The 27,252-nt window shown below is 38.9% G+C and overlaps 1 protein-coding gene across 1 annotated transcript in view; it reads right to left on the bottom strand.

Annotated features, from left to right (window-relative positions):
* LOC115684245 (uncharacterized) overlaps positions 1 to 19,921 on the bottom strand; it is a 39,406-nt gene extending 19,485 nt beyond the window's left edge. Inside the window, exons 1-15 of the mRNA XM_030608985.2 lie at positions 18,703 to 19,921; positions 15,965 to 16,109; positions 15,054 to 15,329; positions 14,726 to 14,893; positions 14,408 to 14,623; positions 13,952 to 14,046; positions 12,880 to 13,054; positions 10,932 to 11,353; positions 8,509 to 8,632; positions 6,160 to 6,255; positions 5,952 to 6,023; positions 5,378 to 5,515; positions 1,908 to 2,061; positions 1,459 to 1,826; positions 32 to 492 (exon numbers count right to left, since the gene is read on the bottom strand). Of these exons, the coding sequence (XP_030464845.1) occupies positions 32 to 492; positions 1,459 to 1,826; positions 1,908 to 2,061; positions 5,378 to 5,515; positions 5,952 to 6,023; positions 6,160 to 6,255; positions 8,509 to 8,632; positions 10,932 to 11,353; positions 12,880 to 13,054; positions 13,952 to 14,046; positions 14,408 to 14,623; positions 14,726 to 14,893; positions 15,054 to 15,329; positions 15,965 to 16,109; positions 18,703 to 19,619 (3,827 nt within the window). The 5' untranslated portion in view covers positions 19,620 to 19,921. The remainder of the gene's footprint in view (positions 1 to 31; positions 493 to 1,458; positions 1,827 to 1,907; positions 2,062 to 5,377; positions 5,516 to 5,951; positions 6,024 to 6,159; positions 6,256 to 8,508; positions 8,633 to 10,931; positions 11,354 to 12,879; positions 13,055 to 13,951; positions 14,047 to 14,407; positions 14,624 to 14,725; positions 14,894 to 15,053; positions 15,330 to 15,964; positions 16,110 to 18,702) is intronic.
* Between the last annotated feature and the right edge of the window lie 7,331 nt (positions 19,922 to 27,252).

The following is a 27,252-nucleotide window of genomic DNA, read 5'->3' as shown; positions in this document are numbered from 1 at the left end:
ATAACAAATAAGATACCGATGACTGCATTACCTCTCAGATTGATCAAGAGCGAACTCATAGAACAAATGATCAGCATCAGATGACTGCAGTAAACCATTGTTGAAGGAACTGGAAATAGAAGAGTCGCTGCCATTGTATAAGATACTGCTCCCAAATACACATGCTAGGACAGCCCTTACAGGAGAAACTTTTGCCAGATGTTTAATTATATCCAACTGAAGAGAGAATAACGGCACGCCAGGTGCTCCAGGGGAACAGTTAAAGGAGTTGCTCTTAGCTTCTCTAGAAGAGGGAGTGAGAATTTTCTCCAAGTGACTCCTAGAGCACATAGTAATGACAGGAATGCATGCCCATCCACGGCCAGAACGTGGTGGATAAACTGGAGGCACGCAGGCAGAAATTACTTCATGGACAAAATCAGCACGCATTATCTCTGCCACTTTTGCCGCTGCATCAGTGTTTCCGCGGTCAAATACCAGACGAGTCAAAAGCTGCAGGGAAACAGATGAGTATTTAACCCTTATAAAGTTTAACTTATCAATGAAGTCCACATCTTGCCCAGATTATGGAATTACCATGAAGCAAAGCCATAATTCAATAGTCATTATTAATCATCACACGAAGAGATTGAAAATAAAGAAGACGACTCATAAATAATCTTCTACCAAATGAATAAATTTGACTTTCCTTAATAGCTGAATCGCATGAGTTTCCGTCGACTACTATATTAAGATTGTTTTCATGATGTGGAAACCTACCACCTAGATTAGTCACCATCACTTTACTTAAGCAAGTTCAGTAGTAACAGTTCTCTGAGATGATCACCTGACATCTAATACTGGAAATTAGAAACACTAAGACAAACTCCTAGCCAGAATAAAATAGACAGGTCGCTGCTTTCACATATTAGACTACTAAAGCATAATTCGCCTAAGATGGGATAAAGACAAAAAAAGAACACGGAAATTTCTTATTTTTGGATGGAAGGCTTTCAATCAGAGTTTCTAGAGATATATATGCACACGACCTGACTTCAACTTGCACATATAGTGCCAGGGAAGTAAATTTATAAACAATTTAATGCCAGAGAAGCAGGTCTCAGACGATAAAATATGTACAGATATTTCCCACGTTCAATAAATGTGGCCTTAACAAACTTTAGGGATTCCACCAGTGCAGTGTGCCACAACAAAGACTTTCTCAAGGTTCCAAAACCGTACTATACAAAATTATTTCACAGGAGAACTGCACCATATTCTTAGTTTGAATTAATTTTCAGGAACTTCAAGAAACTAAAGACAATATCTGCATTATAAACCACAAGCTATTACATGTAATCAGAATGAATGCCCACTGTCAAAAGCAATTTGATACTGTATTATCCTCAATGAGAACACAGAGATGAACATAATAATAGATTACCATACTTTGAAACAAAAAAAAAAACTAAGACATACATCTTTAGGCCATTCATAGACAATTGAGAAGAAGTTAAAATCATGAGTTGTGTCTGTCCCATCAACTATGTCACCAATTGCAGCAATGTGTACTATGAACTGCGAAAGATATGTCGTTGGCTTGGAAGTTAAAGGGCCAAATAATCTCTTTCCATTGTCTTTCAAATCATAGTTGTTAGCCTGCAAATTCTTTTCTGTGGTCATTGAATTCAACGATGTCTCTTTGACAGTTTTTAACCCAAGGCCAAGAACTCCATCCTTATTTAAGTGTGAGAGACTTTTACGATCAGCAGATACAGCTTCCTCTCTGCTAGAATTGGCCTCTGTTTCTTCGTCAGCAATGGCTCTTGCCAGGTTATATAGCTTGCCTAAACGTAGAAAAAAGAATAAGAAAGTCATAATTCATGCAAAAAATGATGGCAATCTCCCAGCACATAAAGAAAATGTACCACTTAGAAACTGTCGCTTGCCCCTGTGAGCATCTTCAATCATCTGATGTAACAAACCAAGAGCACGCTCCCTCTGCCCTTGTCGGTGAGAATCCTTAGATGACGACACAATGATGTCCCCGGACAGAATTGTTTGAATAGCAGGAGGATTATCCTGGTGCAAAATCAAAATATGCAATTAAAAGGACAATCAGAAACATACAGGTAGAGATCATGATATTGCTATAACATACTTCCAATAAAGAGGAGATTAACTGGAGAGATAAAACAGGGATGCACAATGCAAACTGTGAAAAGGATGGCAACCAACTTAGGAAGAGCTAAAGCAACTAGGATTGATTGCATCCTAAAATACATTTCTCGTAGTTGGCTTAAGAAAACATCATCGAGAATGTTTGTTCTAAAGCTCCCTCCAACGATAACAGTGGAAGAAAGAGGCAGATCCCATATAGATTCAAGACTTCAATCAACAGAATCACATAGTGACAAGAGTAAAACTAGCAATGCCCAAACAGAACACGCCAATATCAATGCCTGACAACTGCAGAAGGCCTTGGTCTCAAACCGATCCATTTACTATCGATTATTTGATTGACTAATCCTTTATATTGAAATGGGTGAAGAGTTAAATGTTATAAGGGGTACCAGAAGACTGAAATTCGGGAAATTCAGATAGAATTAGTATCTCTCAGGCATACAGGAAACACAGGAAAAAACTCTCAAGAGTCTCAGCATCTGCAAAAGCAATGAACTTCCCCCCATTTATGACAGGCCGGACAACTATATTTTGTTGCCTGAATATACTCTACAGTAATAGAAAGGCACCAGGGAAGATCAGATGCAAACCACATTCACAAATTGTCTACAATTCCTACTATCAACAAGTCTCCAAGCAACTGCCCCAACAATGAAGATCCACAGAATGAAAACCTAAGCATCGGGAACCACATCCATCCTTTTAAAACAGAAAAGGATTTTTCATCTTCAGCAACTACTTGATTCATAAACCCATCAAAATGTTCAATAGTTACTATACTAGTGGAGCATTATCTCATGTACTGAGGTGGTTGCCAGGCTCAAGATCAACTTGAGCACGAGATTTCACTAGGGGAAGGACTGAATGATACTTCATCATCCTAAGTTTTGTGGTGTAAGTTTTATACCGAATCACTAACTTAGGACTCCCTTTAGGCGCTAGTTTCGTGAGCGAATTTGGAAGCCAATTGTCAAGGAACCTGAGAAGAAGCTGTCAGGTTGGAAAAGATCTCCCCTTTCAAAAGGAGAAGAAAAACCTCTTCTAAACAGCAACTCTTGAAGTTACAATTTATTTCACATCTCTTAGATTCCTTACTCTAGGTCACAAGTCATCTCATTCAGAGTCATTTTTGTGGGGTGATACATATGTGACATGTAAATTTCATTTGGTAGATTGGAAAGCAATCTGGAAAGCAATCAAGCAACCTTTTGTTCTGTCTGTGTGCCGTGGAAGTTCTTTTTTCAGTGGGGTGGGGGGTGGGTGTTCGACTGAGGAGTGAAGCCTGAAGCCTTTGTTACTAAATAAGTCTCCTTTTAGCAAATGGCCACAGGGATACACATAAACAATTATCACCACCATCAAAAATGATCTTTTTGTCCTTGAAAGTTGCAAATTTTGTCCTTGAGAAAAACAAGATGGATTCTAAAAGCATGGGATAAACACATGGCACCATCGTCTTGAGGAGGACTGGAGTCAGTTCCTTTTAATCAAGCTCTTTTGAGAGTGAGCAATGGGATTTACATCTACTTTAAACTGAACAATTGGTCTGGAAACAGGGCACTAAAAGAACACTTTCCAAATCTTTTGCAGGGGATTGTTGTTGTTGTTGTTGTTGTTTCAATGATGGAAGAATCACTTGAGGGATTGATTTCTTGAGACATGCCCAAGATTGGGAGTTCAAAGCTTGTTAATCTTTTACCTTTCTTATATGATTTTAAAGATTGTTCTCACCTCCAAGAGTGTCTTGGTTTAAAATTAGAAGAGAGAACTTTTTTTTCTGTGGAAGTCAACCCACAGGCTGTCGACAAAGACAGTCGATACTGGTAAAACAGTATTTTCTTGGAAAGATATTTGAAAAGTCACAGTACCAACAAGAGTCTACTTTTCTATGTTAGAAGTAATCACGACAGTCTCTTTTTCTTGTTTTAGAAGTAATCTTGTGATGGATTCTCGCCTTAGATAATCTGTAGAAAAGAGGCAAAATGCTGGTAAATTGATTCTTCCTATAAGGCAGAAACAGTGAGACATCTTCTCCATCATGGTCCTTCAAGGAGAATGATTTGTGCAGCTTTTCATGCATGAACCAGGAAGGGTTATGGCAGGATCTATTGAGTAAAAATTATAGGCCCGCATTCAATTGCCAAGCAGCAAGAAGAGAAGGATTTCCACAATTTCTCTCTGCTGTTTTCATTGATTTGGAAAGAGAGGAACAAGAGAACCTTTGAAGAAGAGGAGTGTTGTGTTTTTGTAATAATTGAAAACTGGCTCAAAATCCTACATTTTCAGAGTAGGGAAATTACTTGCCAACATAAATGCATTGATTGACATTGCCTCTGCCTTTTTTCTTTGGCATGAGCTTTTTTTGGTTCTTTAAGCTCTGTTTTTATGTGATTTTGCACCCCCTTGGTGCCCAATTTTTCTTTACCTACCAAAAATAAGAGGAGTGTAACCCCGTCCAAACCCAGAGATTCGTCATAGATACCATCCTGTTTGCAATTGATACCCACAAGTTTGTACCCTCTTTCCAATTTTCTTCCATAACGGTTACACAATAATTCTGTTCCTTTTTTTGGGAGTACATCTATTGCAACAACCTCGCCCCGTTTCCGGAGATCCAGTCTCCCCACAATGCTTACAAGTGAGGAAATTAGAGTTACAAGATTCCCAGAAAACCTTTTTAATGGAACTTCCTATCACCTGGCCAATAATTAGCATCATTTACTTCTCCCCTAATAGTAAACAGCACAGTTCAGTCTTTCAAAGCATAATTACTTTTTCACACAAAGGTATATTGGGGAATCATGTAGGGAATTGGGCCTCCACAGATTTAGTACTATCTCCTACAAACCTTGACCTATAATTTCAACCCTGGAAATGAACCGGCAATATATATGTATATATGTATATATTAGGGCCATGTTAACGAGTGCCCTAGGGGCACTGGTTAAGTATACTTGATTTGGGATAATCTGATTTTCAAGGCACTGATGTGCATAACCCAAGGGCAATTAATGGGTTGCCTAAGAAGTGCCCCTGAGGCACTCGTTAACATAATCCTTTATATAATATAACAACTAAAGAAGGTAAAAACTATAACTACATGGTAGATCTGCATAGTACATGGTTTGGTCACTTCCGAAGATATGCTAAGGGAAGTAACCAACATTGCTTCTAACATTTTGTCTACTTGCTACTTGATAAATTCAAACCTGACCTGTTCCAAGAATTCATGGAGACGCTTGAGCACATGCCTTGACACAGAAATTACTCCCACTTCATGAATCTGGTCCCAGTAGGTAGAGCCCATTTTTGGAGACCGTCCTGGATATATTTCAGACAGCATAACTTGAGCCTGAAATAAGGTAGAAAAACAAGGTTGGAGCCCACAAATGCTGCACTCACTAGATAATATACCTGGCAAACACTATTACAGTACTGCATGCAAGAAATCTGATACTGGCCAGTGAGCAAATCACGACCCTGTTACATTCCCTTGCAGAAACAGTGACAAAAGTTGGCCTTCAACATAAGCTAACGCATGTAGGACCAAGAACAATTGAATTTGTCAAAGCATAAACCTCCAACTGCATCCTCTAGATTAGATATACGTCACTCAACAAATCTTCAATTACTGACATCAAGAGTCCAAGTAAAAAGTAAGCCTTTATTTACTAATCTTACTAGCTCTTCCTTAAACGTTAAAGATCTCAAAGGGGCGTGAACATAATCAATCAGTATAAACAGACACGGTTTTTGTCAATATATTAAATTTGAGCTTCAAAGTTTACCTGATCCAAAAGCTCTTGGCACAAATTTACAGATTTTGCAGATGTTGCAGCCATGTCAATCCATAAAAGAATCTGTAAGCATATGAGAGATGTCAGGCCACAATGCCGTAGCAAATTTTTTGCACATCACTTGCCATTATTAGGATTTTCTGATTGACATGACCAGAGTACGATCGATTGAAATAAAATCAGGCCCTCTCATACTTACTGTGGCCAGAGGACCTAACTGGGAACGTAACAACGTAAAATCAAGATCTTGAACAGAGGATGTTCCATCAGCAGCACGAGAAACAGCATCGTCTACCTAAGAGAACAAATCTCAATCAGAAATGGACACCACCAAAACAATCTAGAAAAAGAACATAATTTGGAATAGGAAACTCAAGGTAATTGTACCACATAGATTGTTCGTTTTAGAATCAATACCACACTCAAGTAGAGGCAACAAAAATATATTACTTGGGCATGCCAAACTACAAAACTGCTTTAGTGCCAATATACAAATAAAGCAGGGTAAAATGGACAGATATTATACTCCAACATGTTGTTTTTCAGCTCATTCCACTTCATAGAAAAATTCACAAGATTGCTTCTTGACATTAACAATTCAAATCCATTATTTCTGCAAAATAGATACCACCAAAAGGAAATGGACGAGGTAGGCAAGTTGCTTTAGAAAGTTGAATCAGAAAGCCAATATTAATGACTCTAAATAGCACCAACTAGTACAGAAGGTCTACATAGCGGAAACATGGCAGAAGCCAAAGTTCTCCACAGAAGCCTTATGAAAACGAGCACCACTGATCACTAAACATTTCTGCCAGATGGTGGCATTGCGCTTCAATCACAGAATTGTATCTTACAAATGGAAAATAGAACTCCAAGAGTAAACTTGTCACCCTACTGGTTGAAGTATGCCCGAATAGATGGCCATCTACAGTGAACCTGCCAATGACAAAAGCAAGACTCGTCCTGCGGAGATATTTGTTTTCTGAACTTCCTTACCCTTAGGACTCCCAATAAATTCAAAAATACAAGGAAGAATTTCGTCGAAGTCTCCAACAGTAATCTACCTTCTCCAGAACTGTGGCACACTCTCTCTATGGCACTATTTTATATACTTGGCTTGTTTGGTAACCCTTAGCTGAACAGGATAGTCTCTGTGGAACATCAATCTTGGAAATGCCAGTCTTTCATAAGCGACTTCCAATTCACATCATCGCCAATCACCAACATTGCCATTGAATAAGGTTTAATAAATAATCACCACCTTAAAAGTAAAAGTTAAAGCATCTCCTCTTACTCCATGTAAATGTAGGCACTCTAAGTTATTCAATTTCCTCTTATACAACTAAGTTTGTATCCACTATATAATTCTTCTATATCCAAGCATTTCATTCCATATCAAGTCTTTCGTAAGGTCCAGGTACTAAGTCTTTGCTTATCATCTCCTTCCACATTCTTTCACATGCTTCCCTATCCCTTTCAATTTGCACCCCCATCATATACGAGCATCTTCTCAATGGCATGCCCAGAAGCCTACGTACCCAAACTATACTTCTCACATCTAATATCAATTTGGATGACCCCTACCCTTTCTCAAATGTATACATTAATAATCCTATTATTTCTAGAGGGTTCACCCATCCAACTAAGCATCCTCATCTCCAATACACTCATTTTGCGAAAGTGTCAGTGTTTTACTGCTTAATTGTTCCTACCATAAAGCATTGCTGGGCTTATTGCCAAATCTCTAGAATTTTCCGCTTGAGTAGTCTCACAGTCTATAAATAAGGTCAGCATTTTTCCATTTCATCCATTCTATTTATACTCAATGGGTAAAATAATCCATCTATTTCTCCGTCCTTTTTGCATAGTCAGCTATCGAAAACCTTCATTCTTTGGGCCTTCACTTTCTGCACTTTCCATCATCCTGTCATTCCATCCAACCTGAACCTTAACTGACACCCCACGTGCACCACCTATGACCAACTTTAAAGGAAACTTTTAGATTCTAACATCTTCCTCCATATTTCAAGCTCTCCATGTACTTCAACCTGAGTTCAATCTCGCAGCACAACATCATCCACAAGAAACACACATCAAGGAACACCATCTGCAATATTCTCAACGAGCTCATCCATTACTAAAGCAAAATGATAAGGATTTACAGTTCAACCGTTTTGTAACCCAGTGGCTGATGAAAATGATGGTTCCATAAAACATATCCTTCAGAGCCTGTGCATAAGCAACTCATGCTCCTTTCTTCTATTGAATGTCCAAAGTTATCTTGGAACCTCGTCATATGCTTTCCCCAATCCTTCCAGACTACCCTCTTGTCTATCCTTATACCTTTCTACCAATCCCTGGAAGGAGTGGACAGAAACCCTACAGCAATTCTACGTGATGGATTTGAACAAAAAATTAAGGGTAGCAGAATATAATACCATGCAATGCCTCACGCAAGAAAGTTACTCCGTTACTATATGTGTCCATTTATAACCACCCCAAAAAAAAAAGTATCAACAGTTGATAAAGTGACCAATCAGGACAGTACAGATGCTTTTTTGAATGCAGTATCCACCCATTCTGACAATTCCAAGGTTGCTTTATCTTCTGCAGATAATGAAAATCGATGAACTGCTTCTTCTCCTAGGTCGTACTTGGCCCGCTGCATGCAGCTGCACAAAAGTAAACTCAAATAATCAAACCACAAAAGAAAAAGACTTTGTTAAAGAAATTACAACCAGGAAATCTCTAATAGAAACCAGAGATGTTGAGATGTTTAACTATATTAAATATGCTAAAGTGGATTGCCTTTCTCACCAATGAGACAACCGAACAAACATAAGGCAGTGTTGTTATTCTAACTCAGTTTAAGAAAGTTCTTAAAGAGAACCAAGGGAAATTAACAACAGAAAATAGATCTAAATCTAAACAACTCAAAATGTCAGGGTATCCAAAGATCACCTCAAAACAAAAAAAAAATAATAAGGTGGTTAGCCATCCATTATTTACAGAACATATTGGACTTCATTGTAGAAAACCCTTTTGTTTCTCTCATTCCAAATAACCAAAAAGGGAAGCAGGAATTCTAGACAAAAAAAAATCCTGTCTTTCCAAGAATTCAACACTGCAAAGCTAAGAGTTCCTCACTTAGAGGCCCAAAGGGGTCCAACTAACACATAAAAGAGCTCACTTCAAGAAGCTCGTATTAGCAGGTGTTCCAGCTTCCAGTAAATTTCCCTTTAAGGAAACCCAACTTCTACTGTGTCCAAGAAATAGCTCCTAAAAGTTGGTCCTATGGTGAATTGCCTATTTGTAGTCTACACTGTGAACCCCTTTACTACATTAACACCCAGCAAAGCATAAGGCATATGAAAAGTTGTGAAAGATTCAATTTCCCAATCTTCACACCCATTTTTCTGCCATTGTGCAGCATTACCTCACCAGACCATCCTTTTGTCTTGTTTGCTGGGAAATCTAAGAAAATGCTATTTTAAAGGTTGATATCGGTTTTTTAGTCCTTCCAACAAATGAATTGCCTTCCTGCAACCCACTTTGAATTTCGCAGATGCCCGCAAATCCAACCAGATAATTGATGGTTCATGCACACGGTTTTGACACCAAAATTGTTCTTTAGGATCTGTTCCAATTAATTAAATGATCAATTCAGAATTTAGCTCTCATTCAGTCAGCAAGAAGTACCAAGAACTTGACCTAAATGTCTTCTCAACAGTTCCTCATAATACCACCAAAGATAGAAGGAATTCCACAACTTTCAACTTTGACTATGTTATCTCCAACTAGAAAAAGAAAACACCCATTTGAACCATCTAAAGCCAGATTCAATTTGAGCTCCGAAATGAATTATAAACTTCGCCATGCTGATTATGAAAATTGAATTTACCACTTCCAAAACTGCAAAATATCTGATGCTTGACCACCCCCAACCATAGTCAAGACGGAAAACTCTAGCACATAATCAGACATAAGAGAGATATGGTCCACGCAGAAAATTTTTTAACCAACTGCTTCCCAAGATACCTATGGCAAGATTACGCATGTGTTCAGGGAGGCTGTGACTTTTAGGTTTTTCCTCTAGCTTTCTTTAGCATTTGAAATCTTGCTTTTATAGATATTGAACACCTCAACTCTTCCAAAACACAGAGATTAACAAGTCCATATCGAAATAACCTCCCCCCCTAAAAAAAAAAAAAAAAAAAGAAAGAAAGAAAGAAAAGAAGTGAAAACACCGATGGTGGAAAACAAGGACAAGACTTTTGTAGAACTTTATTATCAGGCAGTAATCTAGATTCCTTGCATAAAGTAAAAGGCACAAATTTCAAGTTTTCCCCTATCGCCCAACTTGACAATCAAGCTTCTACAGCACCTAGATAATAGCCGCATCTGTAATCACATGCACCTCTGTATTGAGGAGAGAATTAAGTCCCATGTCAAACTCGAGAAAATTTTGAGATGCTCCCGAAGCACAGCATTCTCATCAATCGAAGCCAATTACCACATTTCAATTTCTAAAGAAAATAAGAGGTTCACACCAAACGCCAGGCCAAGATTGGCTGGGCTGGATGGAGATGTTATGATCTAGGAGCCCCTAAAGATCTCTCATCAAATTTGGGCAATACTATGGCCTTCTTACCAAACTTTATCTCATTTTCAGATGAGGGCATGTAGTGTTATGTGTCCTGTATGTGCATGTTCACAAATCTCTCTTCCTGGTATCAAACACTAGAAGCAAAGGGCCAACACAACACCTCTTCTATATCACAGTTGGGGCCAAAAAACTGGTCTGTTCAATAAATATTAGATTGCTTTTCATTCTTCTTGTAACTGACTCAAATAGCGCAATGTTGATACAAAAATATAGGGAGGATTCCTGTTGATAGAGCCATTCGCCCGAACATAAATGAGAGCCAGTCTGCTTAAAGGCTTCTAGACAAAGATTAAAAAGAGACTCACAGGTTGAGTAGCTTGGATGGGGCTGCACGTAACACAGTTAGTGCCTCCTTCCAACTCCACTGACGTTCATAGAGTGGTAGAAGGCGCTGCAAAATAGACAGTCGCCATTCCCAATCTTCAATGAAATGCTTAGACATGGTAATCCTCCACTCCAAGGCCTGTTTCCCTTCAGTACTTAAGCCACTCGTCAGATGTTCTTGATCAGATAAAGATGATGGTAGATTTCGACGTAATATATCAAGCAGAAATCCAGTGAATGATATAACAGTCTCATTTTCCCCTTCAACAGCAGTAAAATCAGTATGCTCCCAAGCACATGAATCAGGCGATCCATGATAGCCTTTTGGTGACGCACAGTGTGTCAGATTGAGAGAGAGATTATCCATGTGTAAAAGAGAGATAATCACATTTATCATAAGTATCTGCATGAAATAATTTGGATATTGTGTAAGGGTTACAAACAGATTAAATGACCAATGTCAATGATAAGAAGCTAAAAGTATACAAATCCATGGAGAAGCATTCAAAAAAACTCATGGAGACATAAAAAATCACCGAGATTCCATTTCCAAGCTTGATACTACCACAATTATCATCCCCCGCCTTATTAAATAATAAAAGTACATCTTCAGCCAGGACTGTGGAACAGGTGAGAAACAGAATCGTAGAAATCAAATACACTGAACTTTCTTAAAGCTAGAACACCACATAGAGAGATCAAAAAACTGAGTATGAAGTGCAACTAGTCCTAATTCTTTTCAATTGGATAATTAACTCCAGAAACCTTTTGTAAAGGATCTAAAGATGCAATGTGGAATTCCGAGAGGTTTGGCAGGAACTCGAGTTTGGAAAATCATATTTTTCTCCAAAATTGTCCTATGTGGCTGTCGGGAGGTAACTAGAACTTAATTGAGATGATTTTACCACATTTCATTTCCTCATCGTTTGGGAAAGTGTGTACCAATCATGAAATGTGGAACTTCAAATTAGGCATAGGGATTTTTGGAATTCAATTTAGTGATATATGGTTCAAATTAAATTGGTTAGTGATTACAATTGGCAAAAGAAAGTGGAATGTATATGGATAATTAGCATTCCTCACATCTTGTTAGCCAGTAGGATATTTTCAGTTGAAAAATCGTAGGACTTCCAGAGATAAATCCCACTGAACCAGTTGATATCCCTAAATTATGCCATTCTGAAATGTTTTGGTACTTCATTGTTTAATTTAAAAGATTTAAAAATGAATTGCACCATGCATGGCGCACTTCCCAGTTCCCCCTAAAGAGATAGCATGCTAAGCCAATTGTGATCTAGTTTCTAACGAGCTTTGTTTTCATGATCTATGTCTTTTGACACAAGTAAATTTCCTGAAAAATTAGTTTCCAAGCACCAGCAAAGGATCTTTCTATGTAACCATTTTCTCTAGTTTTTAATATATTCTTCCTACCTGAGAAAGGTGGAACACCAGCTTATATGAGGACCAAGAATCAAAAAGAAGAATCATAGAAGATATACATAATCAGCACACTGTGCAATTGATATTTGGAAGATATATATATGTGAAGAATACATATCTCAGTCACTAAAGAAACTATTTGTGCTGTGAATCCTTCTAACAACAATAAACCATATCTGACACGCCCCCCAAACCCACCTGAATAAGGACATCTATTCTCAAGAGCACACTCCACATACTTTTATAACGACAGAGGGCCCCACAGGAGTTTACTTTGACATCAAAGAGAAACTTAGATGTTTGGTAGAAGCGACGGACAAAAAAACAGAGATTCAAGGGAAGTTAAAACATATGCTTGAAAGCGATAACGAGGCACAAATAATTAAAAGAAGGTTTTAAATACACACATACCAGAAGATGGTCAGGATAAAATGAAGTAAAAGGATAATAAAAGGAGAAAAAGAACAAGAAAAAAGAGGACCAGATGACCTTGCGTGGAACATATTTGATGGCCTCCAGGTGATTACGCAAGTCTTTTAGATGATGAAGTGCCACTTGTCCATGATCTTCTCCTTCGTTATGCAGAGTTTTTTCCATCACTCCAAGAGCGAGAACAGTGGATTCCAAAGCATATCTCATGTGCATAAGTTCAATATCTTGCATCCTACCAAGAGTTAAATGCATCTCGGGATGAAACCGTGAACTTACAAACTAGTGAATATTCATAAAGAAACTTTTGGAAATGGTAGTTGATATAGTAGCAAGAACAAACAGCTTCCCCTCACAGTATGCTTTACGCAATAAGTTTTGCATGGTATGAGGTAAAAGAAAAAACTGCAAATAGCAAGTCAAGTTGAACAGAATACTCTAAACCATATTGAGAACAGAAAAATCACACAATGCGGAAAAAGTACACTTAGCTGTCAAATAGAGGCAAAAAATTACAAAAAGATACCGATGGTCCAATAGACCTCACCAGAATTCATCTAACTAAAGATATCGATGCAGTGCCCACTTTACAGACATGTGACGTGCTAACATAAAAAACCCGATTACACAAAAGGTCTCAAACAACCCCAACAAATCCCACAAGAAACAAGAATTGACAGAAATGTAAACAATGAGCTGCAATTAGACCATTCTTCAACACAAAAACCTAAAAGACAGATACTTTTAGCACACGGAAATGGAACACCGTTATTAAGAATCAAGACAGATTAACTTCAATAGTTGTTCGGAGTGTCTAAGGATCCATTTTAGTAAAATAAGTATTCACTGAAACTTATATAGGCCAAAAGAAGCAGAACCCACTTCAGCATTTAGCAGCAATAACAATGTGCTTGCATGTTAATGTAACGACCACATTGTATTGGGGAATGTTTAACCATCAAAAGATTCATTTATGAGACCGCTAATCAGTCGATTGATGCCAAGGTTTCACGTTCACAAATAGTCTTTCCATCAGTTTCTCCATCGCCTAAGCTAAAAGTCTAAGAACAACAATGAGGATTTAAAATTAAATCATCGTAATATCTTGATTTAAAGAAATGTAGGCATGTACCTCTTCCAGGCAGCAGTAGTAGAAGCAATGGGTTGCATACTTATCAATTCAATAGCATCTTGAAATTTGATACCAGGAACCACATCAAACAAGACCTGTCAGGAAAATACTGTGCCCAAATTAGCAAAAACAGCATTTAAGACAAACAAATAACCGCACAATAGTACATACACTATAATATGAATCCGACATTCTAGACTTCGAAAAAAACAAGAGCAGACTGATGACAATCATATCAACACATTTAGAATGCATTTGTTTACTCAGGCATGTTCACAAGATCAGCAAGCTCTTTTTTTATATGCTAAAAATCAGAGTTACGGAATAAAGCATATAATGAAAGGGAAAATAATTGGACCACTACAATCCAAACTCCATAGACCACTCCATCGAATATGGAAACTGCAGTACAGTTAAAAAATTCAGTGCCTGGTAAGCTCCAAGAGATGGTCTTACCCGCAGAGGACTTTGAGCAGAAAGCCTCTCCAATACAAAGTTCTCAACAAAGGGGTCCAAATCAGTATTTTCAGACATAGATGTAGTATCTTCTTTTCCAGACAACAGTAACGAGGACTTTGAGCTCCATGTACGACCAGAATTCACACAAGCAACAAACGAAGCAAGATCAAGCTGATAACATAATGAATCACAAAGATTTTCCACGCAAGATACCTGCCAAAATGCAAAGACATACATATACGTATTCAATTTAAGGGCACAGATATACATGTTTGAGAAAGTAAATCAAAAAAGATAAAGGACAAAAAAGAATACCTCATCCGATTGACTGCCATAAAGAGTTGATTCTTCCAGACGGATCACTCGCGATTTACTTGTCCATAGCAACTGCATCAATTTTCTACGGGCTGATGTATTACCAGGCAAGAGATCCCAACCAATGGCAGCTACTAGGGGTTGAAGCCGGGGAAACAATAAAAGAAACTGTGACACATGTAAATAAGACTAAGAGAACATGATTTGACTTCACATATGTGTCAGAGCTGCAGGCTTCAAGTATAAACAACTCACAAGTAAATATGGCAGAGATTAGCTATTCATTCAGTACTCACATATTCAGCTAAAGATAAGACTGGACACATACATTGCTAGCTTCTTCAAGCTGTTGTCTCTTCACCAAAGATATAGTCGTATCCATGACACACTCAAGTACATGTAACCTACAAACTCGCGCATAGTGGTACATGCCTCGCATGCAAGCACCAATAGTCATTCTCAATTGTGAGGACTTTGCATTTGTGTCCATGTCTGGTGCAGATTCCTCCATATATTTTTCAAAACAATCAAGGGGTAGTGGGATTTGCTTGTCAAGTGCTCTGTACTTCTCAATGTCTTCTGAGAGCAATTCATCCTGAATAACCTGCATCAACAAACAACCCATTAACTTTCCTTCACTAGAAAGACATCTTACAATCTAACTGGCATAATAAAGCAAGACAACACAAGGATGAATGTCCAAAATACCAAATTGGGTAATTCAATCAAATCATCATGGCCTGAAACTGAATCAAATTCTGCCATCAGGCCAGTTCAAACTAGATCTGATTAAGTAGATACAATTCACCAGCTTTATCTCGCAGTCAAACATGAAATCAAGTGATTAGCCCACAGAATTGAAATTTATTGTCTCAGAAACACCCATTTATGACTTGTCCTAAGCATAACCCCGAATAAAGAAAGTTGCATATGCCCAAGATCCTATTGCCAACAGTTTACCGGGGGACAATCTATAGAGTTTCAAGCCCGATGCTTTTAAATTCATCCAACCATCAAACCTCATCACTTTGAGAAGCTCCAGCAGCAGAATTGCAGTGGGAGCTCTAAAGCCAACTTCTTAAACAGCTCCTCCCCCCCACCCCCCACCCCAGCTTATAAATAGATCAAATTGGACTTCTCAATCAACAAATCCAGTTAAGATCAACCCCATGGATTTCAATTCCAAATTTCCCGTGGCCCAATGCAACCTAATTCATTACCAAGGCAAGAGAATAGCACCTGAATCATTTGGACAAGATGTGGGCAGTCTGCTGCAAGGGCTTTTGCATATAAGGAAAGCAACTTATCCCGCATAGCAAGCCAAGAGTCAATAGGTCCTCCCTTTCTTGACAAAAGCATCTTGAGGAGATCTTGTAATACCGCACTATTAAGACATTAGAAGTTTAAGTGCATTAAGAAGGATTGAAAGAACACTAGTCATTGAAAAGGTAAAAGAAGAAAAGAAACACGCAGAAGAGCCGAAATTGTACAGTTATAGTAAAACTAAAGCTTTTTTCCTAAGTTAAGGGCAATCGTCAAAAATCTTTCCGAAATATGACTTTAGACTAATAGACAACAGAAAATTTAAGGGTGCGTTAAGATGTGGAGAAGTCTTCCCGGTGTCAATTTTACCCAAAACTGTCTGAAATCTGTTTTCAGTTATCGATATCCCATTTTCTTGGAACGGTTTTTAAGTTATATTATATTAAATTTTTCATGTTTCCAAATCCCTCACACTTCCAGTTCCAGTTTTCGTTGGAAATGAAGAAATTCAGAATAATTCTTCACAACATTGATATTTTCCGTTTCAGTTGGCAAATAAAACTAGAGCTTTTTATTTTCTCCGAATCTCAAAAGCTTTTTCTCATTTTCAAATATCTGGAAATAAGGGAGCCCGATTGTTCTCCAAAACTGGAGCTATTTTTTATTTTCAGAAAATCTGGAAAGAAGGGAACCCACTAAACATGTTCTGCTAATAACCTGGAGCTTTTTCCAGTGTTACCAGTCATAATCTGACAGTCTTAAAGTCAAAAGGATGCTTACAAGCCCCCTATCCAAACTCCGCATAACAGGGTCACATTAAAAGAAATAACAGCTTTATAAGTAAAACTGAATATATTCCCAAGGTGATAGCAATCCGAATACTGATCACAAAGTTTCCAACTCTCAGCAATAAATAACAAGCTATGAAAATTATAGCAAAAGGAGTCTAACTAAAACCGTGCTTAAATCACCAAATACCAGCAAAACATCCTACTCCCCACTAAATCTATACATCAATCAAGCCTCCTCCACTCTATCACCCATCAGCATATGTAAATGCCCAAAACCCCCCAAACAACTCCTGACCTGGGTTAACAAAATCAAACAACAAATGCAGAATGGAATTCGTGCAGCCGACGCCACTCGGTGGGATGAGGCTTGTTGCCGTCATCGTGGCTGCTGCTGCTGCTGCTGCAAAGAAAGGAACTTTCCCCAAGTCTTAACATCCTGCCTAGAGAATGATGTTGACATATAAAGCGGCGAGTGTGAATTTTGAAAGGGTTCATCAAACTAAATTTCAAAACCTAATAAGGAGAAATATACACCTAATTGGTTTACTACAAACAATTCTTGCTCAACTCTTTGGATGGGGAAAGAATTTTCCACAAGAGCTCTTTCTTCAACTCTTATTCACTTTCACTTTTTCTATAACAAACAAAAATTGTATTAATGATGTGACAATCTACACAGGACAGAGTAGTAAAAGGAGTACCTTTTACTTAAAGTAATCACTAAGCAAAATAAAATTAAAAATAGGAATCTAACAGAGGGTGTATTAAGCAGGAAACAATACTAGGCAAAACCAACAACCAAAGGGGTCACAAAATAATTTCCAGATGTTAAAAAATATATGGGACGAGAAATGAACTAGCAGTAAGGACTAGGATCTAGGAAATAGTGATCAGCTTCGATGCACATCTATTCTATTTTGCATAAGGACGAGAATTTTATGAAGATGTTGCCAACTCGATATGAGGAAATTAAAGGATAGTGAAAATTGCATATCTGAATCTTGTGTGAATTCGAGGTTACCCCTACTTAAGATAAAGTTCAATAACGACGAGAAAAGATTGTTCAAGCTTTCAATGACTCAATCAACCTTATTATAGATAACCACGATAGAGATGAGGATACTGTGGTCAATCTGCACATTTAGTAGCGATGATATTGATACCAATAATATAATAAAACATTGTTGAAAATGGGAGCATCTAGGAGAAAGTTGGTCCTGCCATAATCTAGGTGGTATGACATGTAAGTAGTGTATTAAAAAGCTTTAGGACAGATGGTACTCTACAATGAAGGGTCACCTTAAAAGAGATATGGTGAAATGCAAGGGGACCAAACTACTACCTTCACAAAAATGGCCCATTCTAGATATCTCAGTCTCTTAAACAATAGGATGCTAGATCGAACCTCGCGTATATCAGGATCTTTACAGCAAGCCCCGAATAGAAGGCTTGTTGTTCACAAAGATTTTCATTTAGAACATAAAAAGATATGAATGATGATATTTTCATCAACTAGCATCTAGGGAACATGCGAACAATTCCCATCCCAACAGACATGGTCAGACATGCTTCATCTGGATATCTGACATGATTTTTCCTCCCTATAAAGGAAGAACCAAAGGAGAGTATTTCTATTTCATGGTCCAACAAACCATTAAAGCAAAGCCTGACAAGACATGGCTATTGGGACATTATCAAACTAATATACCAACCAATGGCAACTTCACCCGATCTGGAAATTAATTGCACATCACTTTAATATTCGTTAAGACAAAGGGTAGAGCAAACAATTACAGTTAGCTAATGAAACTTTAATAAATGCATAAATCTCCAACTGCCAACATAGAATTTGTATAGTACTAATTAAATAGTGTCCACCTCTAAGGTAACACCTAAACTTCCTGGAAGAAAAAGAGCACGTACCGGAACTCTGGTTCATCTACTCCATGATCAAGGTGAAGAAAACGAACATGGTTGATTGCACCTTCCTCATTCCCATCACTGACACACTCCTTCATTGCATTTAAATGAGCTAACTGAATGCTCTTCTGTATCAAACCCATAATCTTAACATCTTCCTCCTCCAGCAACAAACCCGCCCGAGCCTTCTCATTCCTATGCACCATCAATGCCAATCCGGATTCATCAACCGCCCAACCTTGCAGTTGCCTCTGTATGTTCAAACACAACGCATCAAAAATTTCCGAGTATTCCGAAACTATGGCCCTCAAACACATTAACTCCTCTTCGTCAATTGAGGACGTGCCGGCACTCACGCTACCTTCCGCGCCACCGTTATCAACACCCTCACTTTCCATAACATCCACCTTCAACCTCCTTACACCTAATTCCAACAACACACCCAGAACCCTACCGCAATCATTCAATCTCCTATCTGTATGCCCGAGATCCCCATTTCTGCTCTCGCCCCATGTGCTATCATCAATAACCTCGCTCCCCCCCACACTTCGGCTATCGACATCCACCCGAACCTTCGCCGAAACCCCATCGTGCAGGGTCTGCACGCACAGCAGAAACTCGACGCGCAGCCGCAGGGTCTCGGGGTCGAAGCTCCACGCGCTCAACGGCCTGTCGAACTGCAAGAGCTCGAGCGTGCACAGGTAGGCGAGGAGGGAAGGGTTCGGGCACGACTGCGACCACAGCACGTGCTCCAACCGCCCGGCGCGGCTCACGATCGCCTGCAGGACGGCGAACGCGAGGCCCGGGTCTTTCGCCCGGAGAGTCGAGAGGATCGCGCGGAACGGCTCGTACTGGGCGAGGTGGAGGTGGTTCGCGGCGACGCGCAGGAGGAGCTCGGTCTCCTTGTCCACCTTCTCCATCGGAAACACGAAAGAAAAGAAAACAAGGGGGGTGGGGGGTGAAATTCGCGACGCTCACTCGGCGATCCAGTGATCTGCTGCTGCGGCGGCGGCGGTGGCGGCGGCGAGGGAGGTCGGAGCCGGAGAGAACATGGCGCTTGACGCGACGGCGCTGAAACTGCAGCTGCGAAGGGAAGGAGGAGAGAAAACGGGGGAGAAAGTGAAGGAAAATTGGGGGAGCGGGGGTTGAATTTTCTCGAGAATCCTGGAGAAACGAGAAAAGGATTTGGGAAGCGAGTCGACGAGATTCCGGTACTCGGAGAAACTGCAATGGCGTGCAATGGCGTGCTAGTTTTGTTTTTTTTTATTTGTATTTATTTTTTTAAGGCTTCTAAAGCTCTCTATGAGCTTTTTTTCTCTAGCTCTTAAAATTTTAATTTATCAAATCGAGCCATTTTATTTTTTTCATAATTTTTATTAAATCCAGTCAAATCCAAACGACGTGGATAACTTAGAGTACGTTTGGTACTCATTCTATTTTCATGAATAATTTATACTCAGAAATAATTCTTTTTTATTCTATTTTCGAAAATAATTTTTATGCATTTGAAGGCGTTTGATAACTTCCCAAGATTATATTCTTAGAATAGAAAAAGTATATAAATGCGTTTGGTAAGTGCGCCAGCGACCGACCACGGGTCAAGAAGGAAAAGAAGAAGAAAATTTCTTTTCCATTTCTGATTTTTGTTCCCAAAATCAAGAAGCAACTTTTTTTTTCTTTTTGATTTTGTTTCAAAACTGATTGTGGGAATAAATTTGTGCAAATTTGTGCCCGGGAACAAAAAAGTTACCAAATAGATTTCTGTTTTTTTTTCTTTGGAACAAAAAAATAGAATCAATTGCTATTTGGCCAGTTACCAAATGCACCCTTAGAGTTTTCCCAACATGATAATCTGGGCGCAACCGCAAAAAAGTAAAAAGGAAAAATGATGCAAGCAGTCCTAAATTTTGACTCAATGTGTAATGCAGTTCAAGGATTATGTTGAACATGTACCAAAAGTTTAGAAATCATATTGAATATTAGGCTAAAGTTTATGGAATACATTGAACAAATTAAAAGTTTAAGGATCACATTGCACATTTGATCAAAGTTTAAATACCGTTTGTATCATTTTCCCAAGTAAAAAAGATTATCCTATTCTCTAACTATTTAAGGGAACACTTGAGCTTGCTCAAGCTTCTCTTCCTTGTAGACTCGATCTCTCTCTGTGTTGGAGTGCGTTTGATAACCATTATGTTTCTGAAAATAATTTCTGTTCAGAAATGATTATTTTTTATTCTATGCCTAAGAACAATTTCTAAGTATTTGAAGGTGTTTGGTAACTGTCCAAAATTTCTATTTTTGGAATAGAAAAAGAACAAAAATGTGTTTGGTAACTGTATAAATTTCTTTTTATTAATAATTTTTTGAATTTTTGAATTTTTTTTTCCTTCTTCTTCCCCTTCTTTGGCCATGGCCAGGTCGCCGGCACCGGCAACCGGCCACAGTCCAAAGGCCAGCGAGGGCATCGTGGCCCTCGCCAGATCTAGCAAGGGCTGGACGCTTGCCGTCGCCCTCGCCCAGGCCGCGACAGTACAGCCCTTGCCCTCGCCTTGATTTTGGGAACAAGAATCAGAAATGAAAAATAAATTTTTCTTCTTCTTCTTATTCTTCCTAGCTTGTGGCCCGCCGCCGACGACCGGCCATAGGCTAGGAAGAATAAGAAGAAGAAAAAAAATTCTTTTCCATTTCTAATTCTTGTTTCCAGAATCAATAAATAACTTTTTTTTCTTCTTGATTTTGTTCTAAAACTAATTCTGGGAACAAAAAATTTACCAAACAGATTTCGGTTTCAAAACTGATTATGGAAACAAAAGAATAGAAATAATTACTGTTTAACCGGTTGCCAAATGCACCTTTAATGGCCATGACAAGCTCGAGGGGGCGGTGAGCTCTAGTTCGGAGCTTGAACAGCTGCCTCAGGCTCGAGTGTCGCCACAAAGCCTGAGCGGCTACGAACCATAATTTAGAGCTCGAATGAGCTCGAGTAGAGATGCAAAATTTGACAGGAAATGGGATTCAATTGGATCGTGGAATCGAATTGGTTTCTGTTAATGCAAAACTTGGGTAATTTTTTCCAGCCAACATGGGAATTGACCAAATTTTATCCACGTCACACCTCAACATCTTCCCGTACCCATGTCAGTTGAATTTGGCTTGATTTTGGTATCAGAAAGATTTTTAAGGATTTTGTTACAGTAGATTAGGCTTAAGGATCGAGCCGAGCTGACTCTAATACGAACCTCATGAACCATAATCTATCTTGGAGGCGTTAAATTTACGGAAAAAGGCCCAATATTTACAAAATGAGGCATTAGTCTCAAAACATTTTAACAAGATTACAAATTACTTTTCACTAAAATAAGGGAAAAAACACAAAGAACAACAGTCATTTGTTCTTAAACCCCGAAGTTGTGCCTATGTGACACATTTATCCTTCGTCAAGGTTCCGTTATATGATTTGTCGGTCAAAATAACGTCATTGTTATATCACTTGTGTCATGTCAACATTGTTTGATTTCTAGCATCCATGTAGACATATTTTTTATCGTTATAAGTGATAAGAATTTTGACGGAGTGTAAATATGTCATATAGTACAAGTTTGAGATTTTTTGTATCGTAGAAAAAAGTTTATAGTAGTTGTGTTATAATGCGCACATAATTTGGAGTTTTTTTATGGCTTTTGCCCTTAAAATAAATGGTTAATACTACGAAAAACCCTAAATTGGTATACTTGTGACAATTTATCCCGAACACATTTTTTATCACTGAAAATCCTAAATTGGTATATCTGTGATAAATTTCACTAAAAACCCAAAACAGGTACATTTTTGACAAATATACCATCCGTTAAATTGTATTAATATTATGAAAAATCACAAATTAGTAAATCTATGACAAATAGATGGGTAAAATTCTAAATTAATACATTCATTAACTGCCATGTGCCATCCAACTCAGCAATTTGATAATAAAATTTAACGGAAACTAATAAAGAGTAAATTTGTTATAAGTATACTAGTTTGGAACTTTTTGCGATCAAAAAATTAATTTTAGATAAATTTATTATAAATATATCAGTTTCGAATTTTTTGTGATATTAACCTTAAAATCAATATGCAATGAATCAAATCGTGTCAATTTGATGTTAATCTGGGACATCCAGATCGGGTGGCCTCAGCCCCGCCCCAAGAAATGTCAGGCCCTTGTATAATCGGAGAGGACTTCCTGATTTGTCCTCTTTCCTCGTTAAAATTAGGAATTTGTGAATTGCTCTCTGTATGAGCAAATTTTTTGTTACAAACTGACAATGAATAACTGAATATGTCAACACAATTCATCTATATTTGTTTTTGGTGAATTATACAAAAATCATAATTTTGAGAGTACAATCCCTTATCATCATAATAAATTAGCATCATATCACTTGTAGTTATAGTGCAGTCAGCATTAACCGTGGGCATTTTCCGGTTCCTCGGTATTTTCATTCAAAAGCTTTTCTTTCCCTTTCTTTATATTTTACCATTGGTCTGTCTTTTGCGCTCTTCTCTCTTCTTCTGCACAATGCCAAGCATGCTCAAGCCATAGGTCGCAGTCTTCAAGCTCACCGACTGAGTAGTCACAAGTCTTAAGCTTACCTCTAGATTTGACGATGGGCACCGATCCACGGCTACGAGCCCAAGAACTTGAAGTGTTAATCTTTTCGCTAATTAATCTCTCTTGACAGAAAAATCTCTTCGGACATTGAAAACTCTAGCTTAACTGGTGTCGTATATGTGTTTGCTTACAAATTTATTATTGTGGTCTCTCGAATTCTAGAATTTAGCATGAGGACAAATTAGTTGTTTCGATATCTCGGTAACATTGAAGTCAAGACTGATCATGGTAAAAACGAATTAACCATAGTTATTAAATTTTAGGTTGGAAACTCAAATAATTTTACCTCCACTTCTTTTCCCTCTCAAATCCAAACAGTCAAATCACGAGTAATAATCTCATTACATCCATCTAAAAAGCAAAACTCTCCCTGTCTTACTTAGACACAAATAAAAGAAAGAATCGTTACGTAGAGAAAGCTCGAGTTGGATTTGTGGGATATTACAAATAAGGAGATAACCCTGATATGTATGCATGATTCCTCAAATTATCAACGTATATTTTCTCTTTATTTAATGGTATAGTTAGCAAAGAATGCTCTAGTACTCTTGTTGTATTGGATTTGTGGAGTGTTACAAATGGAAGATGACCCCTATATATATATACACGTGACCCGCCAAATTATTATCATAAATTTGTCCTTATCCAACGGTTGAGATGCAATTTCCTTATCTACGTTTATCTCTTTGATTACAATAATTCTCCATAAGAGAGTGAACATTCTCTGTTATGCCCTTAAGAATATTCTAGAGCACCCCAGAAACTTTAGGCCATCGGAAACTTCAAGTTATGTTTAGTCATCTTGGCCACCTCTCCGGCCTATTTTCCCCTAGAATTGATACCAAGAAAAATGCCTAGAGAGTTGGATGCATCCCGGAAGTATGCGGAGGTCGTAGAGAACAACAAGGGTGCGCATGACAATCATTCTGTGCCCGGAAACTATTTCTGAACAGAAATGATTTTTTTTTATTCTGTGCCCGGAAACAATTTCTGTGCATTTGAAGGCGTTTGGTAAACTGTCCAAAATTTCTATTCCTGTAATAGAAAAGAATAGAAATGCGTTTGGTAACTACACACAAATTTCTTTTTATTAATAATATTTTGAATTGTTTTTTTTTCTACCCAGGCCATGGCCGGTCGGCCGCGACGGCCAGGCCCAGGCCGCGAGGCGTCACGGCCCTCGCCGCCGCCAGGCGGAGGCGAGGTCCCCCTGCCGGCGAGGGCGAGGGCGGACCCTCGTCGCCCGGGCGAGGCGGCTCGCCGCGCAGGGGGACCCTCGCCTCCGCCGCGGCGGCGGCGAGGCCGTGACGCCCTCGCCGGCCTGGGCTGGGCTGGTCGCCGCGCGACCGGCCACAACCCAAGAAGAGCAATACAAAAAGAAGAAAAGAAAAAAAAGAAAAAGAAGAAAAAAAACTGATTCTCAAAATTGTGCCGAGAAACAAGAATCAACTATTTTTTACTTCTTATTTCTCTTCCAAAACTGTTTCTCGGCACAAATATTTGAAAAAATGTGCCCGGAAATAAAAAGTTTACCAAACGCATTTCTGTTCCCAAACTATTTCTGGGAACAAAAGAACAGAAATTTTTACTGTTTGGCACGTTACCAAACGGGCCCCAAGAAGCCGAACTGTCGGTTTTGCAGTTGCCGATTGCATCTCCCTCCGCGAAAATTTCAGAGCTGCTCGAACTTCACATCATTTTGATTTCCTTTTCAACAACTACAGCCAAGTAAGGACTTAGCGAGCACATTATTTCCTTCTTTTTTTACCAAATGCTAGCGAAGTTACCACAACGGATTAACGGGCCTAATAAGTTCACCCAAGTGTAGAGCGAGGCACAGTCGGCGTTGCTGAAAGCGGGACGATAACGAACCAATAGTCTACTTGAGGAAGAACCGCAACGTTATCTAGAGTAGGGGTGTCAAAACTAAACACAATACCCGAACCGAAACACGAACCGACACGACCCGAACACGAAATTTTTTTTATTGGGTCGGGTTGGATCTCAACTTATTTGGGTAACAATAAAAAGAATTGGGTATTGTTTGGATCTATTAGGCTTGGGTACCCAAGCCCAACCCAAACAATAAGTCAACCCAAACAATAACCAAAACCCTCAAGATCCCTCCTCCTCCCAGGACCCTGCCGCCGACTTCTTCTTCCTCGGGTTCCGCCGCGCCGTCGTTGCCGGCAACATCACCCTCAGCGGCGTCGCCGAGATCGACGGCCGCGGCGTCCTCAAGCTCACCAACGAGACGACCTGTTTCTACCCTAGCCAGGCGGCGGAGGATTTCATCCTTCTGCCGGAGACCACGCCGTCCAACCAGATCTCGCGGCCATCGCGCCGCCGCCTCCGGAAATACCGCATCATCCCCGAGTTCTGCGCGGTGAAATCATCGACCAGCGACAACAACGCTGCCGCCGCCGTCTCTGTCCCTGGGAACCACCACCGCAAGCGGTCCAGAGACGCCATCGGCGACGACCTCTTGAGCGGCGATCGCTTCTCGGCGACTCACGATCCTCGCAAGATGACCAAGGCGTCGCCGTCTCGGGGGCACGAATCAAGATGACCAAGGCGGCGGGACCGTCCTTAATCGGAGTCTTGAAATACAAGTCTACAATGTAATTTGAGTTATCTGTCACGTGAGGCTTCCTGTCTTCACTCAACCGTAGCTTTGCCTCACACCCTTCTTCATTGAACAACTCTTGAAGTCTCACCTATCAACATCAGAATTCCCAAATTGATCAGCTTCTCGCAACATCAAGAACTGAAAAGTATCACGATGAACCCCTGGTTTTCAGGAGCAAAATCCTCTGTCGATTTCAATCTAAACTACAATTAACACAGAATTTCTATTCAAAAGCATTCTGAATACTTAAAAGGGTCTTGCTTCTGTGTGTTCAGTTTGACAAGTAACCAAAACTAGGGGTGTCAAAAGTACCCGCTCAAACATGACCTGACCCGATTGTGCGGCTATATCATGTTCGGGTCTTGTTTCGGGTCGGGCCAAGCACATATATTCATTGTTTCGGATCGGGTCGGGTATCATGAAAACCCGACCCGACCCGACCCGTTGACACCCCTAATCTAGAGTACATTGTAGGGATAAATGATCCTATCCAAATTTGCTGGGAAAGGAAAAACTTCATGGATCAATTTTGGGCAACTGAATTATGACCTTGATGTTTACATAATCACTAACACGTGTTAGGTGATTCACAAATTTGGAGCGTCTATTTTAGAATAGACCTAATTAATGAATTGACGTCCCATGATGAAGCTCATAAGATGGGCGATTTTGATCTGATTTTTCACGCTTCTTAAGTGGGCTGGGATAAAATTTCCAAACCCGCCCATATGTTTATTTAAAATTATGTAAAACTATGTTTTGATAATAATTCAATCATGATATTTAAAATTTATAAATACTAATAATATATGATAAGCCCAAATTTCTAATCAACATTATATATGAATTAGTTAGAAATTTCACTTTATATTAGAATTTGCAAAAAAAAAATTCATGTTTAAATTATCTTTACCTTTTCATTGAAAAAATCTTATGGCATAAGTACATTTACCTTTTTTTTTAAACTCGAAACATCTCTAACTTTCACAATTTATAACTATTGAGTCATAATTACCCATATAATTATTTTATGACTTTTAAGATTTAGATAATTTTTTAAGCTTCGCCACGAAATTAAGAAGCACATTTTTCCCTTTTTTTTTTTTGCTAATACTTAATTTTGAACAGGCTAAGATTTTTTTTAATTAACTCGTGTGCGGGTACATAGCGTGGTCAGCATTAACCGTGGTAAAAAAGGATTAACCACGGTTAATGCCATTTTGGGCGGGAAACCAAAACCATTTTACCTCCACTCCCTCGAATACAA

This window comes from Syzygium oleosum, unplaced genomic scaffold (assembly GCF_021117445.2).
Source record: "Syzygium oleosum isolate NSW1041296 unplaced genomic scaffold, Sole_v2.1 Sole_v2.44, whole genome shotgun sequence".
In the NCBI taxonomy this organism is placed as follows: Eukaryota; Viridiplantae; Streptophyta; class Magnoliopsida; order Myrtales; family Myrtaceae; genus Syzygium; species Syzygium oleosum.
This window is presented reverse-complemented; position numbering and strand designations above follow the sequence as displayed.